Genomic DNA, 27279 nt, shown 5'->3' on the forward strand with positions numbered 1-27279 from the left:
TACGCGTAATGGTCATAACGGTCAACAACGTCCGCCATGTTGAACTTTCTTATTTATGGCCCCATCTTCTCGAAATCTGGTAGGCAGCTTCCCTGCACTAACCAAAACCAATGTATGTACTTATTTCGGTGGTATGATGCCACTGCCGGCCACCATATTGAACTTTTCAACAATCTTTGTTACTTATGGGCCCATCTTCAAGAAATTTGGTACACGGGTTCCCAACGCTAACTGAATCCTACTTGCGTACATATATACGTCCATAGCCTGCACCTCTGTCACAGTGTGAGGTGGCATTGGGTCCCCCATCCCAACGCCTCACACGTTGTTGGCTGCCTGCCTATATAAGACCATCCGTCGCTCCGGTCTCTACATTCCCTTCCTTGCTTCGCCACAGGATTCATGTCTCCCTACGGATAACTACAGCCTTTTTGTTTTATCCACAGCTTCTCCACTGTTTTATTGTTTGTTTATTACAATTATAGTTATTATATAGGTATTTTACACTTACTTTACATTGCTCGGGTACCTATTTCCTTTATCATTCCAATCCCCATTACCATCTCTATCGAGATGATCACCATCGATAAAAGAACTGTCACTTACCAAGTGGTTTCCATGCCCGGAGATAGCACCTACCTTTTCCATTCGCTTTGTTACATATTGCACGGCCATATCAGGCTCACTCTTGATATCCGGAGGAACATTCAGTCTTATGTATTGAATGACTGGGACAGGTTCAAGGTGTGGACTGATTATAGCACAGGAGATAATTATACTACAGAGGAGCACTAGAAGAGTGAAATGCTTAAGCCCTCCACCTATGGTCCTGCATGCGAATTGATGGCTGCCTCTGAATTGTTCGGTTGTCGCTTTCAAGTGTACCAAAATGGCCAAATATTTTACACCTTTCGACAACCGCCAATGCCTCTTAAACATCTTAGATTCACAGGTGACGATTTCAGAAGTGGACACTTTGATGTTTAAACTCTCAAAAGCTGGATGTGATTTTATCGATGAAACCGGTTGTGTGCTTACAACGCTTGACAGATGCCAAATGTCACTTCAACATAACAAATCCTGCAAATACTGTCGTAATTGAAACAACCCATGAACCTCAAATCGATTATGACAGCAGCAATCCAAGCTGTGAGATTTGAGACAAGATTACTGTTCACATGGCCAACTGTACGTTGCATGTTCAAGAGTAAGCTCAGCGCACAGCTTGGTCATGTTACAATCGGAGGGCCGAACTCACAATATGGTATACAAAGAGATCCTTAACAAATAATTATTGGCATATTTTCCCTCAGTTTAAAATGGTTTAATTTTCTTCTTAATAAAAATTTTAATGCAGTACTTCGCCACTGCGAAGCGCGGGTATTTTGCTAGTTGTTTTAATAAAAGCACTTAGCACTTTTTCACCATCCCCTTGCTTTGTTGTTACCGATGAGCTTAGCAGCGAGGCACATTACCGACAGTGTAGGATTCAAGGGCTCCCTGGCAGCAGATGGGAGCATACGGCAAACCTGCATCGTCACAACGTGATTTTGTGTTTTTTTCATGTAAATTTGAATTGATTGTTGAAAAGTATGAAGGTGGCATGTGTATCCGGGACATGGCTGTTGCATACCGTTTGTCGAGAACGACGGGATCTACGATTGTGAAAAACAAAGATGTTATTAAAAAGTAAAGTGATGTAAAATTTTCATTTATTTCATCTAATTGCTTTTTTATTTATGTATTTTAGTATTAAGCAGTGTTTAAATTATTTTATACAACCCCATCAATGTATAATATGCCAATAGCAATAGGATTTTTTTTTTTTCATGGGAATGGATTAATCATTTTCCCATTATTGCTTATGGGAAAAATTTGTTTGGTAGAAGTCAAAGGGTCTGGAACAGATTAAGGACGTATACCGAGGTTCCACTGTGTGTGTGTGTATGTATATATATTTTATATATATACTGCTCAAAAGAATTAAAGGAACACTTTTTAATCAGAGTATAGCATAAAGTCAATGAAACTTATGGGATATTAATCTGGTCAGTTAAGTATCAGAGGGGGTTGTTAATCAGTTTCAGCTGCTGTGGTGTTAATGAAATTAACAACAGATGCACTTGAGGGGCAACAATGAGATGACCCCCAAAACAGGAATGGTTTAACAGGTGGAGGCCACTGACATTTTTTCCTCCTCATCTTTTCTGACTGTTTCTATACTAGTTTTGCATTTGGCTACAGTCAGTGTCACTACTGGTAGCATGAGGCGATACCTGGACCCTATAGAGGTTGTACAGGTAGTCCAACTTCTCCAGGATGACACATCAATACGTGTCATTGCCAGAAGGTTTGCTGTGTCTCCCTGCACAGTCTCAAGGGCATGGAGGAGATTCTAGGAGACAAGCAGTTACACTAGGAGAGCTGGAGAGGGCCATAGAAGGTCCATAACCCATCAGCAGGACCAGTATCTGCTCCTTTGGGCAAGGAGGAACAGGATGAGCACTGCCAGAGCCCTACAAAATGACCTCCAGCAGGCCACTGGTGTGAATGTCTCTGACTCAACAACCAGAAAGACTTCATGAGGGTGACCCAAGGGCCCCATATCCTTTAATGGGCCCTGAGCTCACTGCCCAACAGCATGCAGCTCGATTGGCATTCGCCATAGAATACCAGAATTGGCAGATCCACCACTGGTGCCCTGTGCTTTTTACAGATGAGAGCATGTTCACCCTGAGCACGTGACAGAAGTGAAAGGGTCTGGAGAAGCCATGGAGAACATTATGCTGCCTGTAACATCATTCAGCATTAGCAGTTTGGTGGTGGGTTAATGATTGTCTGGGGAGGCATATCCATGGAGGGTCACACAGACCGCTACAGGCTTGACAAAGGCACCCTTGGCTGCCATTAGGTATCAGGATGAAATCCTTGGACCCATTGTCAGACCCTATGCTGGTACAGTGGCTCCTGGTGCGCGACAATTCCTGGCCTCATGTGGTGAGAGTATGCAGGCAGTTCCTGGAGGATGAAGGAATTGATACCATTGACTGGCCACCACACTTTCCTGACCTAAATCCAACAGAACACCTCTGGGACATTATGTTTTGGTCCATCCAATGCCACCAGGTTTGCACCTCAGACTGTCCAGGAGCTCAGTGATGCCCTGGTCCAGATCTGGGAGGAGATCCCCCACAACACCATCTGTCATCTCATTAGAAGCATGCACCGTTGTTGTCAGGCATGTATACAAGAACACAGGGGCCATACAAAGTGCTGCGTACAATTTTGAGTTGCTGCAATTAAATTTTGGCAAAATGGACTAGCCTGCCACATAATTTTTTCACTCTGATTTTTGGGGCGTCTTTGAATTCAGGGCTCTATAGGTTGATCATTTTCATTTCCATCAAACGATGTGGCATCCTTTCGTTCCTAACACATTACCCAGTCTATATCAGTATAGATATCCAGGAGGAATTCTTTTTCCCCATTGAGATCTGATGTGTTTTCAAAGTGTTCCTTTAATTTTTTTGAGCAGTTTATATACATATACATTATATATATTATATACATATATATTATATATATTGTCTTATTAATTCTAGAGGTCAGAGGAGAATTGTCAGACTGGTTCGAGCTGATAGAAAGGCAATAGTAACTCAAATAACTACTTTTTACAACCGAGGTATGCAGAGGAGTATCTTTCAATGGACAACATGTCAAAACTTAAAACAGATGGGCTAAAGCAGCAGCAGACCACACCAGGTGCCATTTCTGTCAGCTAAGAAATGAAGCAAAACTGGCACTACAATTCACACAGGCTCATCAAAATCAGAGACTCGATTTCTGGTACAGCATTTGGAAAAGTAGGGTCAGAGTTTGGCATCAACAGCATGAATCCATCCTGCCTTGAATCAACAGTTCATGCTGGTGGTACTGGTGTGGGGGTATTTGCTTGGCACAATCCAACAGAGCACCTTTAGGATGTGGTGAAATGTGAAATTTGCTTTATGTATGTGCAGCAACTGCATGATGCGGTCATGTCAATATCGACCAAAATCCCTGAAAAGTTTCCAGAACCTATTTGAATATATTCCACAAAGAATTACGGCAGTTCTAAAAGGCCTAAAGGGGTCCAATCCAGTACTAGTAAGGTGTACTGTACCTAATGAAGTGGCTGGTGAATGTATATTTAAAGCAGAAATTCCCAAAGCAAATCAAAAGGGCAACTACTTTGCTAAACCAGCATAGATTATACATTAATATTACCACATGTACTACAATTTTATCAATATATTTATATAAAAGTACCAGCATTTTTTACATGAAATAATACTGAATTATTCATTAAAAAGGCAATGCTACAAGTATGGCTGATTTGGATAAAATCATGTATGCTTCTGTATTCAGTCTTATTTGTTTTCAGTCAACAGTTTTTGAAAATAATGTTTAACATGCTCATATGTAAATTTCAAGACTTGCAACCTTCTGAACAAAATGTTAAGCATGACAAATAAAAAAGGGATCACATCTAAGATGAAGTGTCAAGAGTCATGCAAATTCTGCAGTGTAACCACAAAAAAGAAGCTCAAAGAGCTTCACCTACTAAAATACCAGTTATTACAATTCTTTTTACAACTATGAATGGAACAACTTCCACCATTTTCTTCAAAATGAGGGACAATCCAGCTACAGTACTTTAGTAGTAATTCATATAAAAACTTACTTGGTTTGCATCTCCTTCAATTCTAGGAGGTCTGATACTAGACAAGTGGATGGTCCTGTGATCACCAGAATTTAACTTCACTACAATAGCATCTGCATTGACAATTTGCATCACCTGAGAAGGGAAAAAAAGCAAAATTATAGACCAATCTTTCAGATACTTATAAAATATCTCACCACTGTACTAGAAAAGCAGGTTTTATAAAAGAATGAATAGTTTATTGCATCAAAAAAAAAAGATCAAATCACACAATGGAAGCACTAGTAGTTGACTGTGGTGTGTAATAGCGACTTTGGAAATCAAGAGTTGTAAACCAATAATGGAATGCATGTACTTTTGATTGCCTTACACTATGCAGTCACCTGTGTGCATTAGACTACTCTAGAGACGTCAATTGTTGAAAACACTTGCGGTTTATATACTGGTGCAATTAATTCATAGTTGTGCATAGGAACACACCTAAGGATGGCAGCAGCCATGTTAACCTTGCATAGAAGCATTAACTATGCATGAATGAATGAAGCAGTGGATGGCCACTTTAAACAAAATGTATATTATTAATTCTTTGTGCCTATTTGTTGTGTATCATCTTTTCTCTGTACATTTTATAAAATTAATAGCAACAAAGGGAGATTAAGCCACTGATGAAGGTGTAAATTAACTTAACCTCAGACAGTACAATTAAACAGAGTACTTTTATATTCAATCTAAGCAGTAATACATTTTTCTGCTAAACCTCCAGGTATAATGGAAAAGATTCACAACTTACAAAGTTAACAAAATAAATCTAGCAATGACTATTTTAAATTGTATGATTATAATCTCTATAGTGACTAAAACAATATACACCTAAGAATGCCATTGTAAATGGGTTACTCAATTCCACTTCAAAACAATGTCTAACAAAAGAAAAAGAAAAAAAAAAAAGGGGGGGACATAATAGTAATTGAATCTATAGTGAAACACTGCAATATTTTGTACAATTTATAAAATATTTTAGTACAAATCTATATGTAATACAATATCCTGCAATTACCGATCACCACAAATTCAGTGCATGGTTAGCATTTTTGAGTTTGAATTTCAAGCAACTGGGTTCATTGCCAAGTGTTGCCACTGTGTACACAGATTTTGCACTAGTATTCCACAGAACATGTTTACTCACAAATAATTTCAGGCCAAAGAAGCTGATGACTGGAGAATACATGTGTCTATGAAGATGCCCAATGATGGAATATTGCTACCACTGGATTTAATTTTTGTTTTATACAAAATTATTACGTTTTCAAAAACTTAACCAAAAAAGAAGACTGAATAGATAACCGAAACAATGGGTAAAACATAAGCCACATTGTCCGATTTTAGAAAAGTTATTTGTTACTGGAGTCATCATGGCTAATTTTCTCCATCCTCAAAAACTAATTTTACGATATTCATGCCTGAACAAAGTTTTCCCTTTAATTGAAAGCACAAGTTTGATTCTGACATCATGAATACTGTGGTCATCTACCACTAAAAAGTGATCAACAACTAAATCTTTAACTTAAGATTAAATCAAAGCAAATATAAATTGACCTAAACTTAGTTTGGTGAGAAGCCCATCACTGTTAGTCTATCTGCATTGCACGCTATCTTCTCGGTATGCTTTTGTATTACAATCTTACAAGGTGACTTATTTGGCAACATATGCACAGCAGATGAAATGTATTAATGCTGTGAAATTTAAAGAATACACCTTCCAAAGCATAGTGTGACATGATTTACATTAAAGGATGAGTTAAGATACAGTGCCTGTGTTTGCATTTTAAAAAAAAATTGGGAATGGTTTCCCCTAGACTTTCTCATACTGTATACTCAGATACGGAGATGAATATTTGAGGATTAAACAGCAAGACAATGATTGTATTTTTATATCATGTACATTAAAGAACCAACAACAACAAATCAAATTAACAATATATTGAACAATTATTATAAAAGTTGAAAATCGGGCTCTGCAGCTGCATGAATAAAAGATAAAGTACCACTTCTGGTTAACAGAAAAAGCCCAAAAGTTGATAGAAATCTACATTTTGTACCTAATACCTGTATGCAAAATTTGGTTCACCTAAATGGAAGCGTACTCATACATGCATAGAAAGAGAGACAGAATTCCAAAAATGGTCTTTTTGGACGCTGGGAGGTCTAAAACGTTGAGATTAATCAAAACCTCAAACCTTAAAATTTCCTGAATAGTTTCAATTTCAAAAAACATCCCTTGTGTTTTTGTGGTAGGTTTATGGCAATGAAAATGTCCGGGGAAGAATATATTTTGTAGTGGAATGAAGTATAGTGAGAATGTACTAGATATAGCTGCAACACTGGCATTGTATTTTTAAAAATGTATAAAAAAAAAAAAATAAATAAATGCTTCACTTTAGAATACAATTTGAAATGGTATAATAATATACACCAAGGCTACACTGAAAAATACTAAATGTATGCTCGAATTTACTGAGCATTTTCTCTATTTGTATACCAAGTGTTTACCACTTATAACATTCTTAAATTTTGCTATCCTTTGCAACAATTTTGGACACATGCAGTATACCGTAGCTTTTAATGAAGACGCATTTCTGTGGCCATTAGTTAATATATATGTATGATGGAACTATAAATATTAATCTGATTCATTATGTTTGCTACATGTAATTTAGAAGATTTATATGAAAAAAAACAAAAAAACACTTTGTTCAGCAAGACATTACACTACAGCATTTAAGCCAAACATTCAAAGTCTAAGCAACTGACGTTACCTTTGAAATAAGGAGGTGCTAAATACATCAGCAATGAATTTGTGAGGAAAAGGAGAGCTCTAGGGCCAAATTTTTAATTAAAAGAACACACCAGTAGTTGTTGGCAAGAATTTTTTAAAGGGCCTATATGAGTTCATCCTTGAGGTAACTGGTGCATAATTTTTTTCAAGGATTGCAAAGATGGTTTCATTCATTCTTTTTCTTCATGAACAACTCAGAAAGAGTCACCTCAGCATTTACCATGACCAAGTAAGGATTTGGTTTAAGGTGAAAGGTTTTTTAGAAAAAGGGAGAGAACAGCTGAACTGCATACAGTGGAACCTCAGTTCACGAACGTCTCGGTTCACGACCAAAAAGTTCGCCAAACTTTTGCCTCGGTTTACAACCGCACACTCGGTATACGAACAAGCCAGTTTCCCTTTCGGTTTGTGGGCGCCGATGATTTCCGCATGTGTTGCATTGTTCTCGGTCAGACTGCCTGCCTGCTGCAGAGAGAGAAAGAGAGAGCGAGCAAGCGAGCGAGCCACGTGCCTGCTTTAAGGGGGAGATTGCTGCACATGTTTGTCTGCCTGCGCTGGGGGGGTAGAGTAGAGGGATGGTTTGATTGCACATACTGCCTGCCTTCTGCCGAAGGGGGGGTGGGGTACAGCTGAAGAGAAAGAGAGAGCCACTCCCTGTTCATTGTTCTCAGTCAGACGTGCATGCTTTACCTGCACTTTCTTTGTGCTCTACAGTATTTTGTGTGCTTTTGCAGTTAACTATGGCTTCTAAGCAAGTGAAGAGTGGTGAGAAGAAAGTTTTGAAGAAAATTGAAATCAAAGTAAAGAAAGAAATTATTGAAAAGTTTTGAGCGTGGCGTTGGTGTTACTGATCTTGTCGCCGAGTACAAGAAGTCAAAATCATATTGTAAAAGGAGTTACAGCGTTAACCAGGCAGAGGCTTCAAGTGCTGGAAGAGGTGGAAAAACTGTTTACCAGTTTACTCATTTACCAATTTGAGAACCCTCATGCTTTCAAGCAGCACAATGTAAACAAAGCCTGACTGCCAGTAATGTGGAGGGCAAGCACGAAGGGTTGGGTCACAAAGACTTTCTTTTTGGAATGGCTGCATGAGGCTTTCGCCCCCACCAGCTAAACAGCTAAAAACACCAGAAACCCAAGATATCACAAGAGAAAACATCCCTCCATTGTGGAGCGAGACTCTTCCTCCTCGACTCATGCAAGATTAGTTTTCTTGGTGGTTTTTGTATTACAGATTTTTCAAAAGTTAATTTTCAGTTCGTAGCGTGAATTGTTGTAATGTTTCTTTTCTCTTTTTTCAAATGTTCGCTTTTTTTTCCTGTGCTTAAAACTCATTTTTAAAAAAGTGTTTACAGCGATCGGACTGTAATTCTAAAATAGCGTGATCTTGTTACTTTTTTTGGTTGGTTTTTAAATAAATTTCGGATTTGTTCTAATGTTCCTTTATTTCCCGCTGTGCTTAAAAGTCATTTTAAAAAAAGTGTTTACAGGCTGTAAGGCTATTAGCATGAACTCCTGAAATGTTTTTTGGTTGCTTGTGGTTGGTTTTTAAATTAAAATTTGGATTTGTTCAAATGTTCCCCTCTGTTCAGAGAGAGAGAGAGAGAGAGAGAGAGAGAGAGAGCGCAAGCTCAGAGAGAGAGCGAGGACGTGCTGCTGACAGAGGGGGGAGGGGGGGTGTGCGCTACAGAGAGAGAAAGCGAGCACGTGCTGCTGACGGGGGAGTGTGTGTGTGCTACAGAGAAAGAGGGCGCAAGCGAGCGCGGGCCACTGACAAAGGGGGGTTGTGCTACAGAGAGAGAGCGCGAGCGAGCCTGCTCGTGTAGCTGATCAGGGAGCCTGGGTGTTTTGTGTCAGTGTTATTCAATGTTTTTACATTAGTTTACTATTACACTGTGCATTCTATGGTGTAATTAACTATACAGTGGTACCTTAGTATACGTCTGCTTTGGAATAAGTCCAACTTGGTATATGTCCTGTTTGGACACGAAAAATTTTGCTTGGTATACGACCTTTGTTTGGAATACGACTCGCGTGCTAACCTTGTTTACCTCTCTCGAGACAAAGCCACGACTGCCCACGAGCGTTAGTGCGCCAGTTGCTAGCATTCAGTAAACAACCCGCACTATAACTCTCTTTGAACTTTCACGTGTGTTATATAGCAGGTCCACAGCTCCTGTCAAAGTCCAGCTTTAAAATAAATAATCACCGCGCTCGCAGCTTGGTGAGGTGGCGTGGTGGTTATGTGGCTGACGGTTGTCAGGGCGATTCGCAATTTGGGCATTTCTCACCAAAGTGCACTTGTGAGGGACCGTCCGCATTCATGATTGTTCCTGGGGCTGCTTATCTTGATAAACAGTAGCGCGAGTCAGCTAGAAGGGCAGTAAAAAGAAAGAAGCAGGGGGGGCCACCAGGTAAAAAGGCACTGGGCTGCTGCTTTTTTAAGAATGCTTCCTGCTGTATTTTAACCTCGTTGTTAAACAAGACTTTTTTCTATTGTTTTTAACCTCCACATTTCACTTCTGATTTTATGGATTATTTATTGGAACTTTGGAGACTGCACTTTAATTTGAACACCTTGTTTTGTTAATTGTTTTAATAAAAGCACTTTGCACCATCCCCTTGCTTTACCAATGAGGTTAGCAGTGAGGCACATTACCGACGGTGTAGGGTTCAAGGGCTCCCCCGCAGCAGATGGGAGCATACAGCAAACCTGCATTGTCACAATGTGATTTTGTGTTTTTTTCATGTAAATTTGAATTGATTGTTGAAAAGTATGAAGGTGGCATGCGTATCCGGGACATGGCTGTTGCATACTGTTTGCCGAGAACAACGGTATCTACGATTGTGAAAAACAAAGTTGTTATTAAAAAGTAAAGTGAGGTAAAATTTTCATTTATTTCATCTAATTGCTTTTGTATTTATGTATTTTAGTATTAAGCAGTGTTTAAATTATTTTTTACAACCCCATCAATGTATTATATGCCAATAGCAATAAGATTTTTTTTTTTCCATGGGAACGGATTAATCATTTTCCCATTATTTCTTATGGGAAAAATTTGTTTGGTATACATCCTGTTTGGTATAAGACAAAGGTTCAGGAACAAATTAAGGACGTATACCAAGGTTCCACTGTATTTGTGCTTAATCTTTACATATATTTACATATTTACATACAGTTCGTACGGTCTGGAACAGATTCATTGTATTTACATATAATCCTATGGGGGAAATTGCTTCGGTTCACGACCAACTCGGTTTACGACCAGAGTTTTGGAATGAATTATGGTTGTGAACCAAGGTTCCACTGTATGTTAATTTGCACATAGTTTGTATTTAATGAAAAGCCCATTGTAAATCAGCAAGGATTTTACAGACCTTTATCTTCAACAATGGTCTGTTTCACCACACAATGCAAACTACGATATCAACTGCACATTAACCAGACATGTTCGTAGGGACAATTCAATATACAATAATGATGCAAATCAGCACACACATTACAGAGGTTAAGGGAGGCTCCATGTAATGTTGCCAAGGACTGCAAACCACAAAAATCACTTTAGTATATCAAAAAATAATGAACTTGAAACAAATCAGGAAACCTTTCAAGAAATATCACATAATCTGCAAAATAAAAATAGTACTCTATTCTTGTAGAAATGGGCATACATTACCCTTCAGCTTGAATCAAGGGACAATATATGAAGATTCATCTGTCTATGCAGATTTACTACCCTTTGACACAGCAGAAAGGCAAGGTCTTTTCTCTAGTAAAGCCTTTCAATCAAATCACTTAAACTTTAACAGCCAGGTATCGCAATCAATTAGTTAGTAAATATTTGATGAATACAACATACACTCATCATTCTTGTAATGTTGCCCTGACTGTGCTCAAACTGAACAACTTTTTGTAAAATGTATGTTTTACTGTACAATTTAATCCATACTTTAATAACCTTGGTATGGAGATATGAAGGGCTCTATAAAACAAAAGGTACAGTAATACAGTAATTCCCCGCTCTATCACAGTTCAGCTATCGGGCCCCTTGCTATATCACAGAATTATTAATACTACTACTAGGGGGCTCCGCCCCCTGCTCACTTCACCCGCCCACCCACTCGTTTGGTAAAATCAATATTTGTCCTTTATTTCCTGCCCCGGGCAAGGTTAAATATCTTTCTCGCTGCATTTATAACACTGCTCGCGTTGTGAAGGGGGGGTCTGAATGCACGCCAAAGAGATGCGATCGGATCAGCTGGTGTCTTGCTGCTGCTGCTGCTGGCCAACTGTGTTATGCTTGTCAAGCTTTGCATCAGTCACTTAAAAGCCTGTACAGCAGCTGTCCTTTTCCAACTTCTCGTCTCTGACACTCTTTTTGTGAAGGGGGGCAGTTCAACGCTAAGCAGAAGTGGACAGATCAGCTACTGGCTGGCTTTGTTATGCTTCTGCCAAGATGCATGCCTGTTGTGTTTGCTCTGCGCATTCTGAAGGAGGAGGATGGGGGAGGGTGTGCGACGGCTGAACACAGCTAAGAAGAAGTGCTCTGATCTGGTCACGTCAGCGTCGCTCAAACCCCCCCCTCCCCAGAGGCACGCTATGCTCCTGCCACTTCGTGTTGGGAAGGGGGGAGGCTGAATGCACGCTAAGGAGAAGTGAACTTGTGCTGGCTCTGTGCTGCTTGTTTTTCAGCTTGTCGCTCTGCGTGTCAATCATTTAAAAGCCTGTACAGCAATTCTTATCCTGTCTCACTGCCTGAAGTTAAAATGTTTTATAATAGAGAGATGTTACTCATATTCTTAGCCAGACATCCACATATGTGTTTATAAAGTGTGTTTTAATAAGTTTACATGTGTTCAAAGCGTGTGGGATGGGTATTTTAAAGCTTAAACTATATAAAAATGTGGTCTTTCTATATCACGGATTTTCACCTATCGCGGGTGGGTCTGGAACGCAACTTCCATGATAGGCGGGGGATTACTGTATGTTTAGAGTTAATATTTATTTTAAGACTTTAATTTTTGTAAATATGGTAAATAGCTTTTAGACTGTTACTGAAACACTTTTTATACTTCTGCTTGTTTATAATACCAAAAAAAAAAAAAACAGGTTTTACTTTGTTTTTTATTATTTGTAAATTGAATTCTTGTGAATTTACCAGCTGTAAACTCCTTTAGCAACCCTCATTTGTAAATTCATTTTCTTCATAGGTATTCTTTATAACAAAAAAACAAAAAACACATTATGTTGCGTACATGAGAAAGCAATTTCTGCCTGTGATAAAGAACACAACATTAGCTTTTAGAAGTTTCTTGCCTTTGATTAAATCTTGCAAATACGATGCTATTGTTATCTCTGACCATACACCTCTGATCATGGAGCTAAAGTTACTATGCCCCACACACTCACCTCGCAGATGGCGTCTCAACCCACTTCTATTAGCAGATGAGAATTGTACAGAATTTATATCCAAACAAATCAGTTTCTTCCTAGAGACAAATACATCCTCAGAGATTTCTGCAGGAATACTCTGGGAAACTCTTAAGGCCTTTTTAAGAGGACAGATTATCTCATATCTTTCCCACAAAAAGAAATTAGAAACCAAGAAAGTAGCAGAGCTAAAAAGCGAAATTACTTGAATAGATGAACATACCAGGCATCCAAGCAAAGCGCTACATAGGAAAAGGCAGGCTGTGAATTCAGAACTAAACCTCTTGACAACTAAAGAAACTGCACTTTTAGCTCAACAAATTCACAAGCAAGAAGTCCGCAACGCAATCCCAGTAATTACCAACATGAACGGACACAAAATCATCGACCACAAAAATATAATGCACAAATTCAGAGACTACTATAAATCCTTATATTCTACACAATCTAATGCATTTCTGGATACATTACAGATACCACAGACAGTGCAGAGGAACTCAAACCTCTGGTGTTATCAAAATTAATAGATGCTATAAAGTCACTTCAAGGCGGGAAAGCAGCAGGCCCTGATGGCTACCCTGCAGAATTTTATAAGAAATTCTTCGCTCAGCTAGCTCCCCTCCTATTAGCAACATTTACAGAAGCCAGAGACAATCAAACTCTTCCTCAAACCAGGGGTGTGGAAATCAAATTTGTTTCTACTCGTCCACGGACAAGTAAACTTAGAAAATCCACTTGTCCGCCAGTTAAATTCACTTGAGTTTATTTTTTCTAATCTCTTATTGATACCAAAACTGCCTTCCATTTTAAACCTGCAAAAAGTTCTTTCAGAGAGTAGTATTTTGCCTACCTTGCTCTAGAACAGTGATGGCGAACCATTTAGAAACCAAGTGCCCAAACTGCAATCCAAAACCCACTTATTTATTGCAAAGTGCCAACATGGCAATTTAACCTGAATACCACCTAAAACTGAACACCAGCAACCAAGGAGCTGGTGGTGGATTTTAGGAGGCCCAGGCCCCTCATGGACCCCGTGATCATCAGAGGTGAGTGTGTGCAGAGGGTACAGACCTATAAATTCCTGGGAGTGCAGCTGGATGATAAATTGGACTGAACTGCCAATACTGATGCTCTGTCTATCTATCTACTGAGCTTTTAGTTTAGAAAAGCAACTCATACATTAACATCTTTTGTCTTAAAAGAAAAACATAATAACAGAGCTTTCAATGATACAAACAACTTTTTGTTGAAAGGTAAAAGTTTGCATTCGGTATGCTTTTGAACAATTAATGTGCTTTTTGCTGTTGTCTAACCTTGGCTCATACTTTGTAAGTTTGAGAGCAACACATGCAGCACTCATGTCATCTGTTAGTCTGTTTCTGGTGTCAGATTTGATTTAATTCAAAGCTGAAAACAGCTGCGCACAAGCATAAGATGTTCCAAACAAAGTAAGGAAAGCAATCTCAAGTGCCTTCATTGACTTAAGATTATTTGGCAGAGAATTCCACACTTTAAGGATTTCATTTTCATAACTAACTGTGCTGTCCTTTGTAATCCCTTCGATCCTCTCAAGTGTTTCACGCAGTTCTTCCCTATTAAGCTCCACCCCCAAAGCTTCCATTATATATTACGGGGTCGTGGATCAGGTGTGGCGATTAGCAACTCCCTGCAATAATTACAGATGCGGACGACTCCTCACCTGTGCGCTTAAGCGAGGACTGCCCGCATCACAAAGCATCCCGGAAACCGCTCCGGCCACTCTACCATAACCCCCTTTAAGCCGCGAGTGCGGCAATTATCTGTTAAAACTGGCCTTTTCAATTTTGAGCTGTGGACCTGCTATACCACATCCCCTCCAACCCAACCATGGGAATCACAGGCTCAAAAGGCTGCAGTCCGTGCCGCACCCTCAAGCAGCATGTGTGCCGCCCGCCTTACCCCAGACAGGAGAGGAAGGAAGCGCTCCCATTGGGCTGCTGGGCAGAGGGGCAGGTGATGTGAGAAAAGTCCTCCGGCGCGCGTGAAGAGGGGGAGCAGTGAGGGGAGCAGCCCGGCCCCGCATTCCTCTGGCTTTATAGTAACGAACTCTGTGCTCGGGCGACGGCGCGCGTGCCCACTGAGAGGGCTCTGCGTGCCCCGCGTGCCATAGGTTCGCCACCACTGTTCTAGAACATTATATAAAAGATTCCCTTATTTTAACTGGCTAATAAACAATGCCTTCATTATAGCTACACTAGGTTTTTTTCATATAGTACAGTTACATAACAGAACACTGTCCTGATTCATTTTCTGCCATGTTCTTCAGCTTTTGCCTTGCAACATCTTCTCCCCCAAGAATCTTTTACCATCTCAGACAGCACATGGTTCCTGGACTGATGGTCCTGCAGAATTGGATGCTGATGACTTTTCAGGTTTTTTATGAGTGATGTGCCTGTTGCCAGGTGACAGCCAGAATTTCACAGCTGGTCATGGGTCAAACTCTTCTAAAGAAGCAGTATTGAACAGCCTAGCATAACGCTCAACCCTTCGAGCATTCAGCTTTAGAAAATGCTTTTTCAATTGAACCAACTTTTTTCTTACTTTTAAACTCATGTCTCTATCTGACGTACTAAACCCCCAGTTCCTATCCTTTTTTTTCTGCATATAACCAATCACCACACGATAAACGTATTTGTGAAATTAAAACTATACTCAGCAAAAAAAGAAACGTCCCTTTTTCAGGACTGTGTATTTCAACAATAATGTTTTAAAAATCCAAATAACTTTACAGATCTTCATTGTAAAGGGTTTAAACAATGTTTTCCATACATGTTCAATTAACCATAATCAATTAACATGCACCTGTGGAATGGTCGTTAAGACTTTAACAGCTTACAGAAAGTAGGCATTTAAGGTCACAGTTCTAAAAACGCAGGACACTAAAGAGATTTGTCTACCGACTGTGAAAAACACCCAAAGAAAGATGCCCAGGGTCCTGGCTCATCTGCGTGAACGTGCATTAGGCATGCTGCAGGGAGGCATGAGGACTGCTGATGTGGCTAGGGCAATAAATCGCCATGTCCGCACTGTGAGACGCCTAAGAGAGCGCTACAGGGAGACAGGAAGGACAGCTGATCATCCTCGCAGTAGAAGACCACGTGTAACAACACCTGCACAGGATCGGTACATCCGAATATCACACCTGCGTGACAGGTACAGGATGGCCACAACAACTGCCCAAGTCACACCAGGAACACACAATCCCTCCATCAGTGCTCAGACTGTCCGCAATAAGCTGAGAGAGGCTGGACTGAGGGCTTGTAGGCCTGTTGTAAGGCAGGTCCTTACCAGACATCACCAGCAACAACGCCTATGGGCACAAACCCACCTTCGCTGGACTAGACAGGAGTGGCAAAAAGTGCTCTTCACTGATGAGTCACGGTTTTGTCTCACCAGGGGTGATGGACGGATTTGTGTTTATCGAAGGAATTGAGCACGTCTGGGACCTGTTGGATCGCAGGGTGAGGACTAGGGCCAATCCCCCCAGAAATGTCCAGGAACTTGCAGGTGCCTTGGTGGAAGAGTGGGGTAACATCTCACAGCAAGAACTGACAAATCTGGTCCAGTCCATGAGGAGGAGATGCACTGCAGTACTTCAAGCAGCTGGTGGCCACACCAGATACTGACTGGTACTTTTGATTTTGAGCCTCCCTTCATTCAGGGACACATTGTGAAACATTTTTAGTTTATGTCTTATGGTGTTGACTCTTTTAGTGTTCATACAAATATTTACACATTAAGTTTACTGAAAGTAAAAACAGTTGAAAGTCAGAGGACGTTTCTTTTTTGGCTGAGTATAGTTATAAGCTTAGACCTCTGAATGGATGGCATAATTAAACATGTATAACAAAATTTTATTCTTTTTTTTCTGAAAACTGAGGTCTAGGTTAATAACTAGTTTTAATTTCACAAAGACGTTTATCGTGTGGGGATTGGTTATATGGAGAAAGACAAAGGCTAGGAACTGGGGGTTTAGTACGTACAATAGACACAGCAAACATGCAATAAAGAAAGCCTGCTCAGAAAAACATCCATTGAATTCTGCATTCATATCTCCGACCTCCAGATCACAAACCCTACATTTATACAATATTTCAGTTAAACCTGTGCGATACCCATTCAAATATCCAGTTTTTTGGAGCCTCGTCACACCTGCCATAAACTTTTCTACACTGAACATAGACCTGAGGACCCCTTAATGCAGGGGAGCAGCACTACTGTCACGCCACCGTGCCCCACGCCACCCATGTCTAATAAATGCTTTAATGCATTTCATCATGAAAAAGATAAAAGTATTTATCTTAGTATTCTGAATGTTCATTGAGCAGGAATATCATGAAGTCAATGTGCGGCGATTGCTGCCGGCGCTTCCTCAGTGCAAGAGGAAGTCAGTTTAAGAAGCGCGCATAGATTAACAACTGGATCGGGGAACACTTAATATAAAACATTTAATGTGCTACATTAATTTATGATGGGGTTTGAGAAAATCTAGTAAATGAAACTTTCATTTTAAGATGAAATTTAGTTTGTGACAAAATAAACTACGAGAATAAATTGGAAATGTCGAGAATAAAGTCAACATGTCGACTTTAATTTCGACATTTACATTTTTTTTTGTCTTCACTGTGTCCGTATTTTTTCCCACAGTGGCCTTACTACGCTTCCTTAGGTTTTTCAGGGAATGTTGTGCCAGTTTTAATCAAGAAATGATCCATTTCTCATCCGCGATGCTACTTGTTTCAGTTTCAGCAACACGCATATAGCGAGAACAACGTGCTTACCGCAGTGCATTATGGGTTACGCAGGTAATTCCTAATGACGTATTCGAAATTCTGCAAGATTGTACATTTCAAAAGAAGTAAATATTACCGATGTCGGAAAAAAAATAATCGCGTCTAAGTGAAGATTTTTATAGATATTTCATAACATTTGGAAACCGTTAGAATGTTTTCTTCTTTATTTTTAATAAACTGACAGGGCGAAACCAACTTGTTTTATATGAAAACTTCTCTAATCAAAAACGATCTATAGACAGCTCATCAAAATTGATGTCACGCAATAAATTTCTTAACTCCTTAATATATCCCAACCTACACGAAATCACAAATTTCAGGAAGGATTAACTGCCTAACAAGCTTTATGTGGCGAAAACAATTGCATTGAAGGGGAAATGACCGCATTTTTAAGTAGAAAAAATGAATTTTATCAATAATATATAAAAGTTATCGATAACAATGAAAAATCAAATTACATCATAATGTCGGCATGAAAAAAATGACCGCATTTCCAAGCGTGTAAATAGTAGTGTAAAATACTTATGTAAGACCATAAGAGTGCTTCCCCTTTGAAAAATCAGCCGTCATTTCGTAAACAATACTGAATACCAATTTGAGACGAAGAACATGCCCAAGTAGACTGTTTCCGCACAAAGTACGTACCCAAATATTTAAAATTTTAAAGTAGTGGTAAAAAAAGTGCCCTGCACTGCACATTTAATTCTTTTTTCTCCAGAAAATTGCACTTGTCCGCGGACAACTGAAACCAGAAAAAACACGGTCATTTACCCGTGTCAGACGAGTCAGGCGTTGGATTTCCGCACCCCTGCTCAAACTTTTCACCAAGCATTAATCACCATTTTTCCAAAACAAAATAAGGACTTATTACAATGTGCATCATACAGACCAATTTCACTTTTGAATAATGACGTTAAAATACTCTCAAAAATCATAGCTTGAAGGATGGAGAAAGTTCTCCCTTCGGTAATATCACAAGATCAAACTGGATTTTTCAAGGGCCGACACTTATCTTCAAATCTTCAAATCCTGTTTAATGTAATATACTCACCAACTAAATCAAACACCCCAGAAATATTATTATCATTGGATGCAGAAAAAGCATTTGACATGATTGAATGGAAATACCTTTTACTACATTGGAGAAATTTGGGTTTGGCCCAAACATTTGTGCATGGATCAAACTACTGTATACCAATCCAGAAGCTTCAGTTTGTATCAACAACATTTGTTCAGACTACTTTAAACTAGAGCGTGGTACCAGACAAGGATGCCCCTTGTCACCGCTACTGTTTGCATTCTCCATTGAACCACTGGCAATACACTGTCAAAATGCTGATCAGATAAAAGGGATTATCAGAGAAGGACTGGAACAGAACATTTCGCTATATGCAGATGATATGGTACTGTATATATCAGACCCACAAAATTCTGTGCCTGCAGTCTTAACAGCACTCACAGAATTTCAAAAGATCTCTGGTCTCAGAATTAATCTGAATAAAAGTGTACTCTTTCCAGTGAATTCTCAAGCATATAATATTAGATACCCTACCTTTTATTATTGCAGAACAGTTTAAATACCTAGGGGTAAACATCACAAGCAAACATAAAGCTCTTTATCAACAAAATTTCGTCTCATGGAAAAAATTAAGCAAGACTTGCATAGATGGTCAACCCTTTTATCTCACACTAGCTGGAAGAATTAACACTGTTAAGATGAATATTCTTCCTAAGCTCCTTTTTTATTTCAAAACATCCCAATATATATCTATAAATCATTTTTGAGCAATTAGATTCAATAACTTCATTCATTTGGAACTCAAAACATACACGTATCCAAAGAGCGACCCTACAAAGACAAAAGGCAGAAGGAGGCATGGCTCTACCTAACTTCAAGTTTTATTACTGGGCAGCAAACATACAAGCTATAAAAACATGGACACAAATAGAACATACACAGGCTTGGTCCACAATAGAAGTAAAATCCTGCAGTACTACTTTATATTCCCTGCTCTGTGCCCCAATAAATGCAAGTTATCGGCAATATACTAATAACCCAATTGTGCTTCACTCACTTAGAATATGGAACCAATGTAGAAAGCATTTTAAGATGGAGAAGCTTTTATCTGTGGCACCTCTGCAAGAGAACCACCTCTTTCAACCTTCGCAAACATATGCAGTTTTTAATATCTGGAAAAAATTTGGGATTAACTTGCTTAGAGATCTTTATATAGACAACGTCTTTGCATCCTATGAACAATTACATTCCAAATTTAACATTCCAGCTACACATTTCTTTCACTATCTTCAAATTAGGAACTTTGTTAAACAGAACCTTCCAGATTTTCCTCATCTTGCACCCTCATCCATGCTGGAAAAAATATTGCTCAGTTTCAAAGACTCAGACAGCATCTCTGCAATATATAAAATCATTTTACAGTCCCTCCCTTTCAAAGATCCAAGAGGACACTGGGAAAAAGATCTCTCAATTAATATATCAGAAAATAGCAATGCAGAGAATTCACTCGAGCTCCATATGCACAAAGCATACAATTATTCAACTCAAAATTATAAATCGAGCACATCTGTCTCGTCTAAAACTCTCCAAAATGTTTCCAGGGCAAGATCCAACCTGCGAACGCTGCAATTAAGTCCCAGCCTCACTGGGTCACATGCTTTGGGCCTGCACCAAATTAACATCATTCTGGACCAAAATTTTTAATTACCTTTCAGACAGCCTTGGTCTCACAATCCCTGCTAACCCATTAACAGCTGTGTTTGGGGTTCTTCCAGATGGGTTTAAAGTGGAGAAGGACAAATAAACTGTGTATACACTACTTAAATAGAAAAATATTACATCTACTTCATTTTGTGCTTTGTTTTCAGCTGAATGAAAGGTGTTGCTTTAGTTTTTATGATTAAATTCTGAAATTTACATCCAGCATCAGTGCAGCTTTCAAAATCTGCTCGTGTTAGACCATCCCTTCATATTCCTGCAGTAGAACAACATGCACTAGGGCTAGGTGACATGACAAAAAGAATTACTCATTTTTTTTATTCTTATGGACAGTTTACTATTTAAACATTTTAACATAGAAATAAGTTACAACAACAACAAAAAACACAAAAAGTGAATGTCATTTGGCAAATTAAAAATATAACTGCATTCTCACTAGAAATATAAAAAAAATTAAATATCTTTATTTTGACCTTGCTTTTTTAATTTGTTTAACACTAGAATTACCAAAGCCTATGAAAAAACTCGTAAATCCGTCCCACCTTAAATCGCTTCTTAAAACCGATCTCGCCTCTCCGCCAGCATCTTTTGTTAATCTGAATATGCTGATAAAAGAAAAGCTGCAAGTAGCCGGCTATTCCATCCCCCCACCGACTTAGAACGTGCACAAACTTCTCCCAGCTCATGCCTTAATTGATTTTCTGGAAGTGAAGTGGAGTTTTACAGTGGAAATAATAGATCGTTGTTTGGAAAACACGCATTTCATGTCTGTTCCGTTTCTACAGTAATCTGTGTAAACACATTGTTAAAACAGAAACGTTTTTTATATTCTAGTAGTAGATGACAAAATGCAGGCATCTATACTAATAAAAGGCAAAGCACTCACTCACGACTAATTCTCCAACTTCCCGTGTAGGTAGAAGGCAGAAATTTGGCAGGCTGCTTACTTACAAAAGTGGGTTTCATTTCGAAATTATACACGTAATGGTCATAACTGGAAGCTATTTTTCTCCATATACTGTAATGGACTTTAGCTTGATGGCGTGAAGTGGAGCTGCATCTCATCATCATCGCCTCCCGTAATGACATCAACTGACTGTGAACGCAGTACGTAGAAAAGAAGGAAGAGCTCCCAAAGAGCGCTAAACAAAATCGCATACAAGCTTATTCATAAATGCAGCTACTGCGGAAACAAAGCACGGTGTAAACCGTAAGTTTAAATTAAGTTTATGGACACGCTCCCGCTGCCGTTTGTCATGCCTTCGTCGAATACTTTATTAGCGAGATACAAGTTTAATGAGAACACACAAGGTATAAACGAGACTTTGGATCACTTTGTAACGGAGTTAAAATTGCTGTAGCGAGAAACTTTTAACTGCCGGCTCTTAGCGAACATTAAATGAAGCCCTGGACATCGCAACATCACACAAGAGAGCAGCTCACGTGAACTAACTAAACACAGTACGAGTGAACATTTCCATGCATCAAACCTGTTCAAAAAACACACTACACAATTGACAAGGTAGGAAAACAATATGCTCCGAGCTGAGCTCCATGGCTAACGCGGTCTTGCGTGGGCAACTTTGTCATGCTGCCACCAAATACTCACAGAAAATTTCACAAGTTAATACACACGCTGTCTCTAGAGTTTCTCCACACTCAATTTATTCCTCGCATGCCCGTTAAACCCTCAGATCTCCCATTTCAATTCAGATGCCTCCAATTTCCAGTAAAGCTCTGCTTCGCGATGAGAAGTAAGAAGTCTCAGGGACAGACGCTACAAAACGTTTGCCATTGATTTCAGGCAAGATTGCTTTTCTCCTGGGCAACTATACGTTGCATTCTCAAAAGTAAGCTCAGTGTACAGCTTGGTCATATTACATTCAGAGTGCTGAACTGACAACGTATATATGTTTATATGTGTCTGTGTGTATGTATATATATATATATATATATTATATACTGCTCACAAAATTTAAAGGAACACTTTAAAGAAACACATTAGATACATCAGATCTCAATATGAAGTTGGATATCTATACAAATAACGACAGGGCAATGTCTTAGGAACAAAAGGATGCCAAGTCTTTTAATGGAAATAAAAGTTTTCTGCCTACAGAGGGCTCAATTGTGTAGACACCCTAAAATCAGAGTGAAATGAAGATGTGGCAGGCTAGTCCATTTTTTCAAAAACTTAATTTCTGCTACTCAAAATGCTTTTCAGTATCTTGTGTGGCCCCACGAGCTTGTATGCATGCTTGACAGCGTCGGGCATGCTCCTAATGAGACGACGGATGGTGTCTTGTGGCATTTCCTCCCAGATCTGTATGAGGGCATCCCTGAGCTGTTGTACAGTCTGAGGAGCAACCTGGCAGCGCCTAATGGACCGAAACATAATGTCCCACAGATGTTCTATTGGGTTTAAGTCAGGGGATCGTGAAGGCCATTCAATTGTTTCAATTCCTTCATCCTCCAGGTACTGCCTGCATACTCTTGCCACATGAGGCGGGCATTGTCGTGCATTAGAAGGAAAACCAGGACCTACTGCACCAGCGTAGGGTCTGACAATGGGTTCAAGGATTTCATCTCGATACCTTATGGCAGTCAGAGCACCATTTCCTCGCAGTAGATGTCTGTCGTCCCTCCATGGATATGCCTCCCCAGACCATCACTGACCCACCACCAAACCTGTCATGTTGAGCGGCGTTGCAGGCAGCATATCGTTCTCCTTGTCTTCTCCAGACTCTTTCCGTCTATCACAGCTGCTCAGGGTGAACCTGCTCGTCTGTAAAAGTACAGGCCAGTGGCGGACTTGCCAATTCTGGTGTTCTTGAGCAAATGCCAGTCGAGCTCCACGGTGCTGGGCAGTGAGCACAGGGCCCACTACAGGACGTCGGGCCCTCAGGCCATCTTCATGAAGTCTGTTCCTGATTGTTTGGGTAGAGACATTCACACCAGTGGCCCTCTGGAGGTCATTCTGTAGGGCACGAGCAGTGCTCAGCCTGTTCCGCCTTGCACAAAGGAGCAGGTATCGGTCCTGCTGATGGGTTGAGGACCTTCTACGGCCCTGTCCAGCTCTCCGAGAATAACAGCCAGTCTCCTGAAATCTCCTCCATGTTCTGGAGATTGTGCTGGGAGACACATTAAACCTTCTTGCTGCAGCACGTGTGGATGTGCCATCCTGGAGAAGTTGGACAACCTGTGCAACTTCTGTAGGGTTAAGGAATCGCCTCATACTGCCAGTAGAGATGATTACTCAAGCCAAAACTAACAAGAGTAGAAAACCAGCCAAAAAAGATCAAGAGGGAGAAACTTGAAATGACCTCCACATGTAAAACCAGTCCTGTTTTGAGGGTTTTCTAATTGTTGCCACTTTAGTGCACCTGTCGTTAAGTCCATGAACACCAATACAGCTGAAAGTGATTAACAATGACCTCAGCTGCTTAACCAACCAGAAAATTATCAGACAGGTTTAACTGATTTCATGCCAGGCCCAATAAAAAAAGTGTTCCTTTAATTTTTGTGAGCAGTTTATATATATATTTATATAATTATAAAATGCAAGGAGGATTACACTGAGGATGGCTTTACCAAAAAATTATTGATGGCAAATCGATTATTCATAAAGCTTCAATTGGTGATCTGTTTTTCTATGTTAACCTCATATTTTTTCATACTTCTTCTCAAACTAAGGGGGTGCGAGGTTAAAATGAATCGGGAAGTGCTGATCAATGTAATCGTTGTACCAGGAAATCATGCATTGAGAGAAGTTCTCCTTTGCTTGGAATGCAAAGTATGATTAAATGCGTGATTTTTTTAACACGTTATGGAGCACATGCATCAAAGCTTCTCAGCTGTGCTTGTGCTAAGAAAAGGAAACATTTTAAAAATAAGCATTAACACGATTGTCAATGTAGCGTTTTTGTAAGTAGTGCCTGGAGGATTCAGTGTGGAGAAACTCTAGAGACAGTGTTTGTATTAACTTGTGGATTTTTCTGTGAGTATTTGGTGGCAGCATCACAAAGTCGCTTCTGTAACACTGCGTGCGTTAGCTGCGGAGCTCTGAGCGAAATGAGGTGAATGGGAGGGGAGATGATGACATAACTCTCCCACCCGCCTTAACTGTCAATCCCCCACAAACACAGTCTCTCGGAATTTGCATAAGCACAGCCCTTCATGTGCAGTTTTAACTTAGTTACAAAGTAATCAAAACACTCGTTTATATCCTGCGTCCTCTCATTAAACTTGTATCCCGAATTACCCTTGGGCATGACAAACGCCAGCGGCCTTGCTTTGTTTCCGAAGTAGCAGCACTCATGAATATGGTTGTACATGTCATTCGCTCGCTTCTTATTGTTTCGCTGCCTTCTCAATTGTATAATGCATGTTTTCTTCAAGCTTTTTGGAGCTCTTCCTGGTTTTCTATGCACTGCGTTGACAGTCAGTTGACGTGATTACGTGGGAGGCGAGATGATGTCACACGAAACACCGCCCCAACGGCTTTCGAGCTGAACTCCATTACAGTAAATGGAGAAAAATAGCTTCCAGTTATGACCATTACGCGTAGAATTTCGAAATTAAACCTGCCCAACTTTTGTAAGGAAGCTGTAAGGAATGAACCTGCCAAATTTCAGCCTTCTACCTACACGGGAACTTGGAGAATTAGTGAGTGAGTGAGTCAGTGAGGGCTTTGCCTTTTACTAGTGTGTATATATATATATGGGGTGGGGTGAGGTTGTTGGGAGTAAAGTCTTGTTTGTTGAGAATAAGTTCTTCTTCTTAAGTTTGTATATGCTGGATTTATGTCCAAGTGTCTGTTGCTGGCATTCTCATTTGATAACCAGGATTCAGCCAGCTCTCTAGCACTTTTATTATTGGCTTTAAATTTTACTTGTACATCGTCCCAATTAAATGTATGTCCTGTTGATTTAGTATGCTTATAGATCAATGACAGTCGTCCTTTCTTCTGGCGGCATTGCGGTGTTCCTGTATACGTGTTGCGATTCTTTTTGAAGTTTGTCCTATGTATACCGCTGAGCACGAATTGCATGGAATGCTGTATACTGTGTTTAGTGTTTCTGCTGTCGATTTCTTGTTTTTGGCATTAAAGAGGACCGTGAGCAGATTGTTCATTGGTTTGTGTGCTATTCCGACACCTGACTTGGCCAGGATGCGTGCAGCACCTTCAGACACATTGTGGTGATAAGGGAGTGAGTGCCAGGTTGGGTGGGGGTTATGATTCGAGTCAATTGTTTGTTGAGTTTTTTGGCGTCTTCTGTGTAGGCTTCGATTAATGAATGTTTTCGAGTATCCGTTTGAAGTGAAAAGGTGGAAGAGATAGCGTCTCTCTTTCATTTTTGTTTCCTTCGTATTACAGTGTGTGTGGACTCTTCTGAATACTCTTCTGACTACTAGTGTTTACCGTAAAGAATGCTATGCAGACAAGATATTACACTTCGCCAGCAACCACCCGATATCTCATAAACGGAGCTGTGTTAAAACTCTATTCAGAAGAGTCCACACCCACTGTAGGACTGATTGACAATGTAATTGTTTTGTCATGATTGTCATGATTGTTGCTGGCATATATATATATCTATACTAATAAAAGGCAAAGCCCTCACTCACTGACTCATCACTAATTCTCCAACTTCCCGTGTGGGTGGAAGGCTGAAATTTGGCAGGTTCATTCCTTACAGCTTCCTTACAAAAAGTTGGGCAGGTTTTATATCGAAATTCTACAGCGTAATGGTCATAACTGGAAGCAGTTTTTCTCCATTTACTGTAATGGAGATGAGCTTCAACGCCGTGGGGGGAGTTTAGTGTGACATCATCACGCCTCCCCGTAATCCACGCAGTACATAGAAAACCAGGAAGACCTCAAAGCGCTCAAGAAAACATGCATTATATAATTGAGAAGGCAGCGAAACAATAAGAAGCGAGCGAGTGACATATACAACTATATTCATGAGTTCTGCTACTTCGGAAACAAAGCACGATGTAAACCTACACTTTAAATTAAGTTCATAGACAGGCTGCCGCGGGCGTTTGTAATTAAGTGCCTGCCCATATAAGGCAGTCCGTCAGCGGCAATCCAATAGCAAACTGCCACGGGTAAATATTCACGGGTGAAGGACTGTCTGTGCTTATGGAGAGGAAGATGAGATGGTCAGGGTGGTGTTTGACACAAACTCAGCGAAACAGCGAGAGAAAGTTTTAAGTGCCAGGACTAAGGTAACATTAAATAAAGCTATGGACATAGCACGAGATGGCACCAGCACAGCTGGGAACCTTGATGCAAGTACACGAGTGGCTCACGTGAACTGATTTTAAAATGTTCCTTTTCTTTTTCTACCTTTTTAACACTACTTCTCGCTGCGATCTGCGGGTATATATATATATATATATATATATATATATATATATATATATATATATATATATATATATATATATATATATATATATATATATATATATATATATATATATCCCGCTCTACATACTCGAATAATGGATACTTTATTAGCCATCAATGATTGTTTTGGTAAAGCCATACTCAGTGTATAAATAAAGCTATGGACATAGCGAGATGGCACCAGCATAGCTGGGAACCTTGATGCAAGTACACGAGTGGCTCCGTGAACTGACGCAGTGCACAGATAAAAAGCAACAGTTCCAAAGACGCTGAACAAAAACCGAATTACACAATTGAAAAGGCAGCAAAAAATATGAAGCGTC

At 39.8% G+C, this 27279-nt stretch overlaps 1 protein-coding gene across 1 annotated transcript in view; it reads right to left on the reverse strand.

Annotated features, from left to right (window-relative positions):
- The window catches only part of snd1 (staphylococcal nuclease and tudor domain containing 1), a 449554-nt gene that overhangs the window by 303387 nt on the left and 118888 nt on the right, over nucleotides 1-27279 (reverse strand). The window contains exon 10 of the mRNA XM_039761451.1: nucleotides 4724-4837. Within this exon, the coding sequence (XP_039617385.1) occupies nucleotides 4724-4837 (114 nt within the window). The remainder of the gene's footprint in view (nucleotides 1-4723; nucleotides 4838-27279) is intronic.

The sequence above is a fragment of the Polypterus senegalus genome, chromosome 8, assembly GCF_016835505.1.
Source record: "Polypterus senegalus isolate Bchr_013 chromosome 8, ASM1683550v1, whole genome shotgun sequence".
In the NCBI taxonomy this organism is placed as follows: Eukaryota; Metazoa; Chordata; class Cladistia; order Polypteriformes; family Polypteridae; genus Polypterus; species Polypterus senegalus.